At 33.1% G+C, this 14128-nt stretch overlaps 3 protein-coding genes and 1 non-coding gene across 5 annotated transcripts; 3 read left to right on the top strand and 1 right to left on the bottom strand.

Moving 5' to 3' along the window:
• LOC109342954 (1-acyl-sn-glycerol-3-phosphate acyltransferase 3-like) lies at nucleotides 1220–5012 on the top strand. The gene is made up of 11 exons (XM_019581040.1): nucleotides 1220–1414; nucleotides 1700–1822; nucleotides 1915–1954; nucleotides 2208–2281; nucleotides 2566–2625; nucleotides 2843–2920; nucleotides 3030–3188; nucleotides 3655–3780; nucleotides 4183–4275; nucleotides 4440–4526; nucleotides 4616–5012. Exons 1-11 carry the CDS (start codon nucleotides 1334–1336, stop codon nucleotides 4838–4840), a joined length of 1146 nt encoding a protein of 381 aa, XP_019436585.1. The 5' UTR covers nucleotides 1220–1333; the 3' UTR covers nucleotides 4841–5012.
• TRNAL-CAA lies at nucleotides 6261–6344 on the top strand. Its single transcript has one exon. It is a non-coding gene; the product is annotated as a tRNA-Leu (tRNA).
• Nucleotides 7693–9818, bottom strand: LOC109342953. The gene is made up of 2 exons (XM_019581039.1): nucleotides 9712–9818; nucleotides 7693–9345 (listed from the first exon to the last, which is right to left on the bottom strand). The coding sequence occupies exon 2, from the start codon at nucleotides 9272–9274 to the stop codon at nucleotides 7958–7960; it is 1317 nt and encodes a 438-aa protein (XP_019436584.1). The 5' UTR covers nucleotides 9275–9345; nucleotides 9712–9818; the 3' UTR covers nucleotides 7693–7957.
• LOC109342516 (outer envelope protein 80, chloroplastic-like) lies at nucleotides 10965–13917 on the top strand. Of its 2 annotated transcripts, XM_019580491.1 has the most exons (5): nucleotides 10965–12013; nucleotides 12378–12447; nucleotides 12810–12900; nucleotides 13194–13263; nucleotides 13625–13917. In XM_019580491.1, the coding sequence occupies exons 3-5, from the start codon at nucleotides 12874–12876 to the stop codon at nucleotides 13813–13815; spliced, it is 288 nt and encodes a 95-aa protein (XP_019436036.1). In that variant the 5' UTR covers nucleotides 10965–12013; nucleotides 12378–12447; nucleotides 12810–12873; the 3' UTR covers nucleotides 13816–13917. The 2 variants fall into 2 exon arrangements, with proteins under 2 accessions (XP_019436036.1, XP_019436037.1); XM_019580492.1 differs by lacking the exons at nucleotides 10965–12013; nucleotides 12378–12447; nucleotides 13194–13263 and having other exon boundaries at nucleotides 12467–12900.

The raw sequence follows: 14128 nt of genomic DNA, 5'->3' as shown, positions 1-14128 counted from the left end.
GTTTTTGTAACAAATTAATCTCTTTTTTGAGCACTTTTTTACTCACTTGGACACCCATCAACTTCTTATCAAATCAAATACCAGTGAAGTTATTAAGCTCAGTATTTAAATGGTTCCATATCTCATGCCTTTTTATCAGTTTTGTTGTGTGATTAAAGTGGCTATTCTATTATTTGTAATGTGGTATAGTGTGATGAAACAAAATATCAGAACCCCTTGAGTTATTGCTGACTTTGACGTATAGGTAACTAGTCCCACTAAATGAAATTTTGTTGAAGATGTGCAATATTAAAATCTTCGTGACGTATTTTCATTGGTCTGAGATATAGTTTGAGACATCATTTAGAACAGATGTTTGTATGTGGTAATGTATTTCAACTTTTGTATGCTTTTTCTATGGGAACAAACTTATCAACCACTGTTATAATGTATTTCTTGTTCATTCTGTTGATTTAATTTGCATGTAGTATGAAATATGTTGATTTGGGGAAGAACAGAAACATGGGTCACTTATCAAATTCAAAGGGAAGATTAATTTTGAGGTGCACCTACCTACACAGAAAGTGAGTGAAGAGGAAGAGAAAGAACAAAGAGGTTAATTTAGTGATATACCCAAAACAAGAGAGAATTTTTAACGTCTAGAGAGAATGGATTCGTTTGTTGAGACAACAATATGCAATTCTTGTATAAATTAGTAGTATCATATGATATCTTTATGCTGTTATTGTTGGTACATTAATAATGTAATTTTTCATTAAACGTGATTAATTATTTTCATACAATATGAAGGAAAAAAATCAGATAAAACTAACTCCAAATGGATTTGTTCATTACCATCCATTAGAAGTATCCTTGTTGCACACAAAAAATACTCGTTTAAACAAAAAAAGAAGAACACAATCATGATTTATTACTAAAAGTAATCTTATTCATTATTAAAAAATATATTACATGTACATCATTAAAACAAAATTAACTACAATTTCATTATTTTTTCCCCATTCTTAACACTTGAATCCAATAACTAAGCCGTTGATTTGAGTTTGATAACTTTGATAATTAGAATGATTAATTAAGGATAATATAATGTCATAATGTGAATGGTGTAAGGTGAGGCATTATTATAGGTTGAGTTTCAATAATCAAAGTAACGATATTTATGGCTTCTTAACCGGTCCTTAACACAAAACAAAACGTGACACAATTATCTATTCATAACTAAATATTTCCTTAAATTTCTCTTTCTCTTTTCACTTTTGTTAACAAAAAAACTTAATTTCCTCCTTTATTCTTCTCTTAACTTTGAATGTTGTAGCATAGGGTTATAGAAATCATGGCATTCCCAGCTGCAATTGTTATTCTTCCTATTGGCACTCTTTTCATTCTTTCAGGCCTCATTGTTAATGTAATTCAGGTAACATATATTCAATCCACAACCATTATATATTACAATTCTTTATTTTATTGTTCTTTGTCTAGTTGGTTTATTAATTTATTCCGTTATTTATTTTTTATATATTTTTCCTTTGCCTCTCCATGCACATTGTAAAGAACAATGATAATGATGGACGTTATACACATTTTTCATACAAACTCTACCTTCAATAGTCACATTTATACAAATTGTTAAATCTTTTAACATTATATTTTAGATTAGTTGATTATTTCACTAAATATCATGGTAAATATACATGTACAGGCTATCCTCTTTGTACTAGTTCGTCCAATATCAAGGAATTGTTACAGAAAAATAAACAAAGTGCTTATTGAATTGCTATGGTTGGAGCTTATATGGCTCATTGATTGGTGGGCATGCATCAAGGTTATGTGTCTATATTTTCACAAGCTTGGGATTTAGTGTTACATTATTCAATTCATTATCTAACTAGTTGAATCTTTGTGTTGGAGTTGCAGGTTGAGCTTTACACAGATTCAGAAACTTTTCAATTAATGGGTATGATGACAAAGTCCTTATAAGTATATACATGTATTATGTTGCTAAGAATATTATGAGTGTAATATCTATATAAAATGGAAAAATCCATACACAGTCAGTGCATCATTTATCTTTCGTTTGCGTTACTTTTATTTAAAAGTCAATGATAATTAAAAAAAATGAATGTCGGATAATGCAGTGACAGTGTAAAAAAGACTTCATAAACAGAATGAATCTCACAATTTGGCAATTTTATATGACAAAATTTCAGGTAAAGAAAGTGCACTTTTAATCTGCAATCACAGGAGTGACATTGATTGGCTTATTGGATGGGTCTTAGCTCAGGTGGCTATTATATGTGAATTTCTGTTTATCTAAATGAAAATTCATAATTTTATCAATTTTATGATAGAATTAAATAACATCATAGTAAGTTTGTTTTGATCTTAATATTCTATATCTTTCACCTCTAATCTATTCATGTACAACAAAAAGGTAAGAACTTGTTTAATTAGATAAATATGAGTAGTTAATATTAAGTTACTAATATCATTTAAGCTATGTATTAAGGCTTATATGACACACTTTTGCATATTCAGTAAATCACATTCTTGATTCATTTGTCACAGCGCACAGGTTGCCTTGGTAGTACTGTAGCCATCATGAAGAAGGAAGTTAAGTACTTACCAGTGAGTTTCATTAGAATCCTTCTTCGATTTGATGAGCTTTTTATTTTTATTGTAAGTTACCGGAATTCACCTGGTCGGAAAAAGGCTTAGTTGTTTTATTTATAATTTAACAAGTTCTGCTTGTGTGACATTTAGTTTCAGGATGCTTGCTATGATTTTCCTTGTTGATGAAAAACTTATCTAAACTGACATGATGATAAATAATATGATTATGCAGGTCCTAGGTTGGTCAATGTGGTTTTCTGATTACTTATTTCTAGAAAGAAATTGGGCTAAAGATGAAGCATCACTGAAGGTATATCTAAGCAAATTCTTCTATTTTATAAATTTAGCATATGCTTCAATGTTTAATACAATGATCCTTATCAGTTTTATTTATATATCTCTTGAGTTTTGTGTGGCAGTCAGGTTTTCAGCATCTGAATCACATCCCAGTGCCTTTTTGGTTGGCTCTTTTTGTTGAAGGAACTCGATTTACGCACACAAAACTTTTAGCAGCTCAAGAATTTGCTGTTTCAAAAGGGCTGCCAGTACCTAGGAATGTTTTGATCCCTCGTACCAAGGTGAATAATGTTTTTGATATGAAATACTAAGGTGAATAATGTTGATACTTAGTATTAGGTCATAATATCTCGGTTGCGACAGCCACCACAACTATAGTAGAGACTGTGATTGTAGACCGGATTGGCCTCATCATGACACTAGTTTAAAACTTTGATTAGAAAAGTAGTATGATATTTCATTTGTGCATTATAATCTATTTCCTCATGCAACTTAATCCTAGTACACTTGAATTTTTCAGCAACTTAATCCTAGTAGACTTGATTTTTTCATATCCGGCATGCTCTTTCTTTCAGAATATTCGAAATCCGATAAGCTAAAACTATGGATAGTGATTTTCATACATGGGAGAGACTTTTTTTCATTGCTTAAAACTTATAGGAGCAGGAATTGTTTTGATCACTGCTTAAACAATTGATTTTAAGTTAACAGTTGACACTAAACTTCTAATTACATATCTTTCTCCAGGGTTTTGTCACAGCAGTCGAACAAACGCGGGGAACCATTCCAGCTATTTACGATTGCACATTTGCTGTTCCAAAAAGTGAAACTTCACCAACATTGTTAAGAATGATAAAAGGCATTTCTTGTTCGGTAAGCGAATTGGAAACCTTGACAAATGCTAAATCAGACAACTTAATATTCATTTTTGTGATCTTCAAAATCATCAGTTCTGTTATTCTACCGGTTCAATTGTTGGACCTCTATTTTTAATGTGATACAAATTTTGCTATTTTTGTCTACTGCACTTGCTTTTTATTGATCTGAAATCTTTGATACATCAATGGTTATGATAATATTTGTTAGGCTATGGTTTCATTTCTTCATATTAATCTTTCGGTATTTTGATGATCGCTACTTCAAATCATAAACCACAGCTCCATCATAAATAAATTGAGTTTTGCCTTAGATAATAACCTTAGCAGAAGATATAGTTATAACTACTATGGCATTCTAGTTCCTACAACTACATACATGTTCCCCTGTTTTTTACAGGTGAAGGTTCAAATTAAGCGACACAAAATCGAGGAACTGCCAGAAACATCTGATGCCATTGCACAATGGTGCAGAGAAACATTTGTCACCAAGGTATTATTATTATCAGTGATATAAAGTTGAGTTCATAAAAAATGCAATGCAATGCATATATCCTTCAAAATGCAATGCATACATGAAAATCTTAAGCCTTTAGGTAAAGATGCAAGAATTGCTTTATCTTATTCATATCACTAACAAGTTTTATAAAATACTAGGATGCTATACTGGAGAAATATAACACAACAAATATATTCAGTGAACAAGAACTTCAACACATCGGTCGGCCGAAAAGATCTATTATGGTGAGATGATATACTAAGATTTAAGGGAAACAAGAGCATACCACTTTACTTGTTGTTGTAATAATCTCATGTTTTTGCTCTATGAACAGGTTATAATTTCTTGGTCTTGTCTCCTTGGTTTCCTTCTTTATAAATTCTTCAAGTGGACTTCACTCCTTTCAACTTGGCAAGGCATATTATTTACATTACTTTTCCTAGTTCTGGTTACAGTTATTATGGAAATCCTCATTCATTCATCCGAATCAGAGCGTTCTAAATCGAATATGATTTTACCTACACAAGATCCCATGAAGCAGAAACTTCTTCACTCATGAGCAGAAGATTCAGCATTAGTTAATGTTAATCCTATGTTTTCTTTGTCATACATGTATATTACATAATTTTTCATCCTTTGTTCTCTATGGCTTGAAAATGTAGTGTTTTGTTAGAGAAATATGTAGTGCTGCACTAGTACATTTTCTTGGCACAGAAGCTATTGTATTCTATTCAATCATTTCATTTCAATTGCTACTAAGTGGTAGTATATTCTTTTATATTTTTCAGAGATTAAATTTTATTTATCTTTCTATAAAGGCTTAGATAATAATAAAATAGATATACCCTTTATGCTGGTGGGGATTTGTCACTTAATTAATGTTTTCACTAATGTTTGGGAAAGAAAGTTGATAGAAAAATGAACACACCCTGCTAAAGTTGGGTGAAAAATATCAACTTCAAGAAGTTCGAAGTCCTTTATGCTAAATTCAAGTGTTTTTTTTTTGGAATGAATCACTAATAGGATTTTATTAAGGAAATTATATACTTGTTTCCTCCTTCTATTTCTATTTATTTTCTTCTTTCCTCTCCTCAAAAATATATTTATTCTTATTTTTATTTTTATGACTCTCAACTACTTAGTTGGATAGAAATAATCTTATTTTGAATGACATTCATTTCTTTCCTGGCCCATTATACACATTATTGAAGATATTAATACCGTGTTTGGTTTATAGATGAAAAGTCAAAAAAAGAAAAGTTAAGGAAGGAAAAGTTGAGAGAAGAAAATGGGTAGAAAATGTGATGATTTTTTAATTGTTTGGTATGATAGAAAATGGAAAAAAAGTGAAGAAAAAATAATATAATTATTATTAATAATGATATTTTCTTTGTACTATCAAAGAAATGATATCTCAAAGTATGTCCCAAATGATGTCTTAAATCAATGAAAACATGCAGTGTGAATTAAAAAATTAAATATTTCTTATTTTTTCTGTTTTTATTTCATCGTCATTGGTTTGGAACATGATTTAAGACATACTTTAGAACAATTGATTCTGGTACAATTTTTTTACATATTTTCCACTCAACAATGGAGAGAAAACATAATACCTAGGCCCACCAAGTAATTATTGTACCTAATTAACATTAATATGTCCTAAAAGTGGAGAATGAACATTTGTTTTTCCCTCAAAATTTTCTTGATTAGAAAGAATGTGTTAATGTTAACTGCACAAATTAGCTACACACAACGTTATTCAAACATGAATAAAGTGTTGATATGAAAAATCGTTAGAATGGAGTATGACTTTTTTCAAATTCTTCTTCACACCTATTTATAATCAGTAACCATCTATTTATTATTGTTTTCAAAGCAACAAAATTTTAATCAATAGTTATAAAGTATGTATAAAAGGACAATATATAAAGGGATTTATCATCACTAATTAATACTAATGATCCAAAATAAACAATAGAGTCAGGATGGCCGAGTGGTCTAAGGCGCCAGACTCAAGTTCTGGTTCTCGTGAGAGAGCGTGGGTTCAAATCCCACTTATGACATTTTTTCCTTTTTTTTCTTTACTTTTCATATAAAAAAATAAAAAGGAATTACGGTTTTTTTGGTTTAGTTCATATATGTGAAATTTATAACTTTCATGATGTATTGTTACATTTCTTTTTAATTGGGTTTTTTAGTAAATCAGATTTATTCATTTTTGTCTGTCTTTAAACAAATTTTAGTTGGATTAATAACATGAGCTAAGAGTTACATGACATACATTAATTCTTTTATCATTGTTTTACTCAATTACATGAGGTCACCTATAGTGTATGTACAATTTGCTAGTTTTCTTTATCTGCACAAGTTTGATCTTAACATATTTTGGATAATTTGCTACAAAATTACAATGAAGTTGGGTATATACAAGTTATAATTACAGCAATGTTGAGCCAATAAAAGTTCAAGCGCCTTAGAGCAACATCCATCCATTTATGTACAGTATCACAGACAAAAATCCCACATACCCATTTCTGTAGTATCTTGCAAAGCAAGTATAGCAAAACAATTCTTCACATTCCAAAATGAACCTGCACTTCTATGCTCATTTTCTAATGTCTTGGTGCTGCACAAGGTAAAAAAAATCAGTAATATCATGTTCTGTTCATAAATGACAGCAACAACGCAAAAGGGAAAGAAATGTCTAGTGAACTCACTTCTCAACCATATAGTTGAAAACCCATGGACAAACAAATATATCATTCAATTTCAAACCCTGACCAAGAAGCTAAAAGTTATGGAAGTTGCAAATCCAAGTCTTGACTAAGAAGGGGCGGCTCAGTACACGAGGCTATAGGCTGGAGGTTGGTGTAACGGTAAGGTTTTTGCATACCGTTGCGCCAAAGAATATAACTCAATAGAGATACTTTTAGCAGCCTCATGCAAAAAAATATAATTTTCTTACGCTCCCATTCTACTAAGTGGTAGCCTCGTGTATCCGGCCACCCTTTTTTTTTACTGAGATGCAGGCTTTTGATATGTGCAATATTTTACATAAATAAATGTTAATAGTGAACTACTATAAAATAGTGCACTTACCAAATATATCAATTCCAAGTTGAGTATAGAACGTGATTGCAATTGGAAATAGAATGACAGTGCAAAAGAATTAGCAGCAATCTATAACCAGTACACCATAAAAGAGAAACAAAGGACCTCATATATTTGAAAAGGCAAAAGCAAGAAGTGGTTCTAATAAATACAGATAAACCATGAGGCAGAAACATAATTCTGCAAAAGTTAGATATGTAAAAGCAGAGCCAGAGAGATAACTACAGGACATGAACAAACAATCTTTGCAGCAAGTATTCTGCATAAAATGATCTTTGACGACATGGTGTACTATAATCCATGGCTTCAATAGAAAGATATTGGGTTGAAGAAAGAATTATGCACCATTAAGTCATAAACTTTTTTTGATGCCCTGCTCCTAACAACTTTGTAAAAGGTCTACACAATTGATGGAAACAAGAATTAGCAATCTGTCCGAGAATTAAGAAATCCTTACAAGGCAAACAAAAACCCCGTGCGGCACAAATCTACATATCTAACAAACAGAAACGTTGCATTGCATACATTATTCACACAATGATGACCGATCCTTTCAAATCAAGAGCTACTGCTGTCTTCCTAAGTTGATATGTTCCCTTCCTTGCGGTCTATTGATTCCAAGAGAGACGGGGTCTAAGGACATATCAGTCCTGCTGAAATCCGTCTCGTGCTCTTTCAGCTTCAGTTTCAAGATCTTTTGCTCATTTTCCAATTTCATCCTCTCCTTCTCCAACCTCAGCCTCTCCAGTTCCCTGTCCTTCTTGCTGCAGTATCTCAACCACTTAAACCGTTGTTTCTCAAGTTCAAGAGCTTGGGCTTCGTAGCTGACTTTCTGCTCTTGAAGCTTAAACGCCTGCATCGTAATCCACTCTTTCCGTTCGAACAATGACTTTGAGGGGTCTTGAAAAATCCTTGCCATCTCAGCTTCAAATTTATCCACTGTAACACACTGCGACAAAAAACGGTCATCGTCCTCACTTAATTTATTTCTACCATAGAACTCCATCTTCTCTCCGTCCTCGTGTAACTCATCATCCTCGCTTTCGTTGTTATCTTCAGCCTCCTCATCTGACCCATTATTATCTCGAGAGTCCCTTCCATGTTCCAGAGAATAACCCTGCAAATCAAGATCTTGGTAATTTGGTATTCCTTTCCCATTATGGTATGCACACATCTCCTTATAAAATAAGTGTTTCGAGCTCAATATCTTTCTGACATCGTCCTTCGCCTTAGTGGACAGCTTAGGCATTGAATCCATCAATGCAGGATTCTCAACTACTTGGCAACACGTTCCCCTTCCTAGAATATCATTTAATCTTTTGTATCTCTTATTCATGTCATTAAACTTGTCCTCGCACTGCTGTGGCGACACATGGCAACCCTTGCTTATCATTATCTTGGAGACGGTTTTCCACTTGCCCTTCTTTTGTAAAACCGCGGATTTCCTTTTATGACCATCCATGCCATTAATTGTGCCATCGTCCCCCACACAACACACCACCGCTACAAGAAGCCTGACCATATTATCTGTCCACTTCATTCGCTGCCAAGGAGACCCCTTTTTGCCTTTCCCAACATCAAAGTTATCACAATTCCCATCTTCAGCCTCATCGTCTTCACTAAAATCATTACTATCGGCAGGATTTGAAGCCACAATTCCCTTTCCTTTACCAAAACTCAACCCTGCATTCGAACATTTCACTTCCGTTGGGCCAATTGGGTGATCATTTTCCAAACCACCCATAATATTTATGTTCTGTTGACTTGTCACTGATGGATGACCCAACTGGGCATGTTGGTGCCTATGAAACGGCGATTCAAGGTCCAAAATCCCCCCACTAGGACCTGACAAAAAACCACCACCCAAACCCGAACTATTCATTCTTCAAATACAATCCACAAACCCTAATTCTTAAATTCTGGATGCTGATAGAGGTCAGACAAGAACAGAAACTGAAATTTCAATTGGGTTTTGATCAGAACAGTATATATTAATATTCACCCATTGACTAAGCTTGAAAACACCCAAAAACTTAAAAGTCAAATCTTTTCTTAATAAATAACCTTAGAAACCAAAAAAAGAGCACAAAATCCAAATAAACAGATTACAATCTATCAGATTAACTATTAACCATAACAAGCTTGGTCAGATTTGTAAGCTTAACCATATATAATATTAGATACCCTCAAGTACAAAAAGAAACCCCACGTAAAGAATAAAAGTTGTCTTAACAAATATTTATATGGAATCTAAGTTAGAACATAAAGTTGGGTGATTTATATGATATGAGATAGGTTACAAATAATGTTTGATGTTACCTGGGAGAATGAGTGGCACAGTAAAACAAATAATAGAGATTGATGGAGCGTTTCTTATTATGTTTTGTGACTACTTTTTATGAGTGGGGACCAACTTCTATTCCTCACACAACATGTAGGGGATCAAGTGAGACTCTGTCACAAATAAAGGTAATCCAACTTTTTTTGAAGGGAATTTCTATCCAAAAAATTTTAAGAACCAAATTTAATTTTTACTTAATTAAAATTAGATTAAAAATTGCACCAAACACGCCCTCTATGTTTATAATGTGACATTTTTTACCCAAAAGTTACAAACCCCTCATAAACTTAATCCATGTAGTAATAAGTAGTTAATTATCTAGTTCTAACCTAAACTTTTGGTGTAACCATATGGGTAAAATTTGGAACATATTATAGAACAAGAGTGTGAATCTTATTCTGACTTTGTTTTTGAGCTTTCTCAACTTGATCTACAAACTTCTTTAGTTTCTCACCCAAATATATATAGGAATAATTTTATAAATAAGGTTTGAAACGGATTTAGGATTATGATCACTAAACTCATGTCCAATTAAATTGAGTTTTGTCCATGTATCTTGAATTGAGTTAGGAAATATGTATATGTATTAAGTTATATCGTCACCCATTATGTGATTAATTCAAGACATGTTTTAGATTAGAGGTGTTAAAATGGGTGGGAGGGTTCGTCAAAAGCCCGAAAATTTATAGGGTTTGACATCACATTGGCTTTTTAGTCCAGACCATATGGCCTATATTAAAACTGAGTTCGGGTCGGGCTTACCTAGATGGGTTCGGGCTACTCGTTTTCCATATTTTTTAATGGAAAGTTTAATATATAAAATGATATATATCATTTAAATATGTTAAAATTTAAATAAATATTTTTTAGTATTATGCAGGTCGGTCTGCCACAACGTGCTTAGGGCGGGTTTCAACTATAATTTGATATACATAAATTATATCTGAACTTTTTAGTTGGTTTGATTTAATCCGAACTCAACGTAGATTAGCCTAAACTCATATGAGTGGTTTGTTTTGACACCTCTATTGCAGATTGTGATTAACGGTATGATGGATGAAATGGAAACCAATTAGTTCATATGTTTAAAGTTTATATTTTAAAACTTAACATAGCTTATTTGGACTAGATCGAAAACCCGACCCATATAGCCACATAGATAAATCAAAAACAATACGAACCGGTTTATGACCCGAAGAGAGGGAAGGTTTGATTGTGGCAACAATTCACTTCCTTACTTCATAATCACAATTCACATTCAAATTCAAAGCCCTCAACAATGCTTCAAAACGACGACGTTCACTTCATCTCTTCTTCAATAAATATACTTCTTCATACCAAACCCTCAACTTTCACTTCTCACTTCACCAACGCAACAAACACCATCACTCAACTGGTTAACTCGCTCCAACGAGTTCACTCACTCTCTCTTCCGAAAACCTTCACTTCTCTGCTCAACAACGCTATCCTTAACGAAACCGTTTTAGGTATGTTTTTGTTTCATGCCAATTACATTCATATAGCATTGTAGCTGTAATGTTGCGGTTTTGGAGTTTGTATCACCATTGTGGTTGTATTAGATGTATTTTTCTATGTTATTAGAATATAACTTCAAATGATAATTTGATTAAACATTTAAAAGTGTCTCTAAGAACAAAGTTGCAGCCTAAATTTAGTGTTTTAGAAATGAAAATAATATCACTTTGGTCTGTGAGAGTCTCAAATACGGGTCGAATTAGTCGTTTTTTGGAGAAAATTAATGTAACACATTATCGTCTGTCAAGGACTATTTTCACTGTCATTTAAGATTCTTACTGAACAAGTTAGTCATTTTCATTACTTAGGGAATTTGGGCCTTTTAGTCTAATAGTTTTGAATTTCAGTTGCAATGTTGTGGCCCTTGATATCTTTCGCAACAACAACCATGTGGCTGTGTCAGCAGCATTTACCTGCAATTGAAGTATAAGTGTCTATAATATATATAATTTTTTTATTTTTATGTTATTTGAATGCTGAATACTGTTAGTGTCATAACGTATGAAATACTGTATGATGTTAGTGCTGGTTTCTTGTGCCATAAGGTGGAACCAAATCAAGAGTTCCAAGGGTTAGTATGCGAGGGAGCAAATGTTCTCCCAGCCAAGTATTTATAGGACTCCTTTTGTAATCATATCGTTTTTCATATATGACCTTCACTATATTCAAATTTACATGTTAAGTTGTGCTGGGAAAATTTTCAATATGAGGCGCTTGGATGAAGAGCATGATCTTTTTGCTATGGTAAGTTTCAGTAACTTCTTTTCAAGCTTCAAATTCTAGAAATATTATCTTCCTGCTTGGAGATGGTTCGGATTTGGGAATCCGTAATGTGGAAATGTGTATCCATTTTATGTTTTTCAGTGCCCTTAGCTGTGCGAATTATATCCTTCAACTTTGCTTTGCTTATGTTGAAATCAGTATCATGACTGGAATTCTCATTTTTCATCTCTTCATTGATCATAATAATATATCCTTGGTCATCATTTTAGTCTTCAGATGTTGAGAATCTCTTTGGGGTTATTCTTAAATTAAAGGTTTCAGAGGCTGAGGTCAATAACTTTGATTTAGAGGTTTTATTACTAACTTTGATTTATATCTGTTGTAGAGGTGAGCCTAGTACAGGGAAAACAAAGCCTGAAACAATACTTTGGCAAATTACAACCAAGAAGGGATAGGTACTTCCTTTACCTTGCACTGAGTACTCTAACACATGATGGGTCAGTATGTTTTAAGTTAGCTTTTGGAGCAACTATGAATAACTATTAAGTATTAACTAATTTTAAACTTTGTACTAAACTGCCAATCAAGCCAAATAAAGAAGATTTTGTTTTTGTATACTCTTAATTTTCTTCCTAGTTGTGCCGTTAATTTACTAAATTTGTCTGTCAACATTCTCTCGTCTGTTCAACGATAATTGTTATTGTTCATTGATGTGAAAATTGCAGATCATACTTTATCTCTCTTTAGGAAAATGAGCTTCCTGAATTTGTGTTTTTACTTAAAGAGATTTCAGCATTTTCCATAATTGTATTTCCAGGTCTACAGTATGCTTCAAGGGAAAAGAGATGTAGAGACTGTATTAACTATGGGGATCATGGAAGATGTTAGCATTATTGCTCAACCAGCAGGTAATGTTTACATATTGAAAATATATCTTATGTTTTGATGAAGTATGAAAGAAATAATGTCAGTTTTAACTGGCAAATACACTTGTACAATTGTTATATGATGAAAAAGGGGAGAATGTTTCATGCTGTAACTCTTTAACAAACAATTTTGCACGCTACCTAGTAGGATCATGTTGTAAGGTATGGATGGGACTTGATCCCACATTGGAAGTATGGGATTTAGTCGTGGGGTTTGTATGGCGTTGGGCTCTCGAGTCTCAACCATAATGGCTAAGTTTTGTTTCTGTTTGCAGTTCGGACCAGTAGAAGGTGTCTTATTTTCTGACTATGGAACTGATCTTGGAACATGCCAAACTGTCTCTGGTGGGTAATTTATTATCTTCTGGAGATCACCCAATGCACATGAATGCCATCATAACTATGTTACTAATCTTAATAAAAAAAGAAGTCAACCTTCCAATTTTATGAAGCTTGATAACTGCTACAACTTACAGTTACAAACAGAACAACCAAACATGTTATAGTTCATAGTCTAGTTGAGTCATTTACTAAGCAGAACCACCATTTCTTCTCCTGTCATTGTTTAAGTGATAATATGAATATCTGCCATGTCCTTTTATTCTTACTAACAGTTTTGGCTTCCCAACTGTTCCATCTCAACTGGCAGTATCTCTCTGCAATGATGTTCATTCTGTCTCTAATGGTGTTTTGGTTTTTTTATTAGGTGACCCTGCCGGAGCAAGGCTGAAGCCTGGAAATGGACCCGGGTCTGGGTTTGGCATCCGTGTCGATTCGCCTTTGGGTCCATTTCGTCTTGAATATGCCTTTAATGACAAGAAACACAAGAGGTTTTACTTTGGAGTTGGCCATAAAACTAAACATCATTTAAGGGTCTGTTTGCGAGTTGAATTTTGAATGAGAGGAATGGAAAGGGAAGGCTTGAGAGCCATAAAATATCTGGTGAGATGGCTCTGAAGCCTTCCCTTCTTTCCCCTCCAAAACTCGTCTTACAAACAAACCCTTAGAGTACAATTCCTATTAGGTTATTCTTGATTGTATCATATACATATACCTGTATATATATATATACCAATATTTTTTGTAGCTTTCATAGACTTTCCTTATCTGGGAAACTTGTTTCAGTTTTTTTTTCTTTCAAAAATATTTAATCAGCTGCCTTCATGCTTCTTTTAAGTGTTTCCCATTTTGGTTTTCATCTCCCCATTTC

The sequence above is a fragment of the Lupinus angustifolius genome, chromosome LG03 (assembly GCF_001865875.1).
Source record: "Lupinus angustifolius cultivar Tanjil chromosome LG03, LupAngTanjil_v1.0, whole genome shotgun sequence".
Classification (NCBI taxonomy): Eukaryota; Viridiplantae; Streptophyta; class Magnoliopsida; order Fabales; family Fabaceae; genus Lupinus; species Lupinus angustifolius.
Note: the sequence above shows the minus strand (reverse complement) of the source record. Positions and strands in the feature narration are given on the sequence as shown.

What these genes read in the sequence shown, in the direction of transcription:
- LOC109342954 (XM_019581040.1), top strand. Translation starts at nt 1,334, where the DNA reads ATGGCATTCCCAGCTGCAATTGTTATTCTTCCTATTGGCACTCTTTTC. An exon ending in TCATTGTTAATGTAATTCAG is followed by an intron (nt 1,415 to 1,699) that starts GTAACATATATT and finishes ATACATGTACAG; the next exon opens with GCTATCCTCTTTGTACTAGT. An exon ending in GGCCGAAAAGATCTATTATG is followed by an intron (nt 4,527 to 4,615) that starts GTGAGATGATAT and finishes CTCTATGAACAG; the next exon opens with GTTATAATTTCTTGGTCTTG.
- LOC109342953 (XM_019581039.1), bottom strand. Translation starts at nt 9,274, where the DNA reads ATGAATAGTTCGGGTTTGGGTGGTGGTTTTTTGTCAGGTCCTAGTGGG.
- LOC109342516 (XM_019580491.1), top strand. Translation starts at nt 12,874, where the DNA reads ATGTTAGCATTATTGCTCAACCAGCAG. An exon ending in CATTATTGCTCAACCAGCAG is followed by an intron (nt 12,901 to 13,193) that starts GTAATGTTTACA and finishes TTCTGTTTGCAG; the next exon opens with TTCGGACCAGTAGAAGGTGT. An exon ending in AACATGCCAAACTGTCTCTG is followed by an intron (nt 13,264 to 13,624) that starts GTGGGTAATTTA and finishes TTTTTTTATTAG; the next exon opens with GTGACCCTGCCGGAGCAAGG.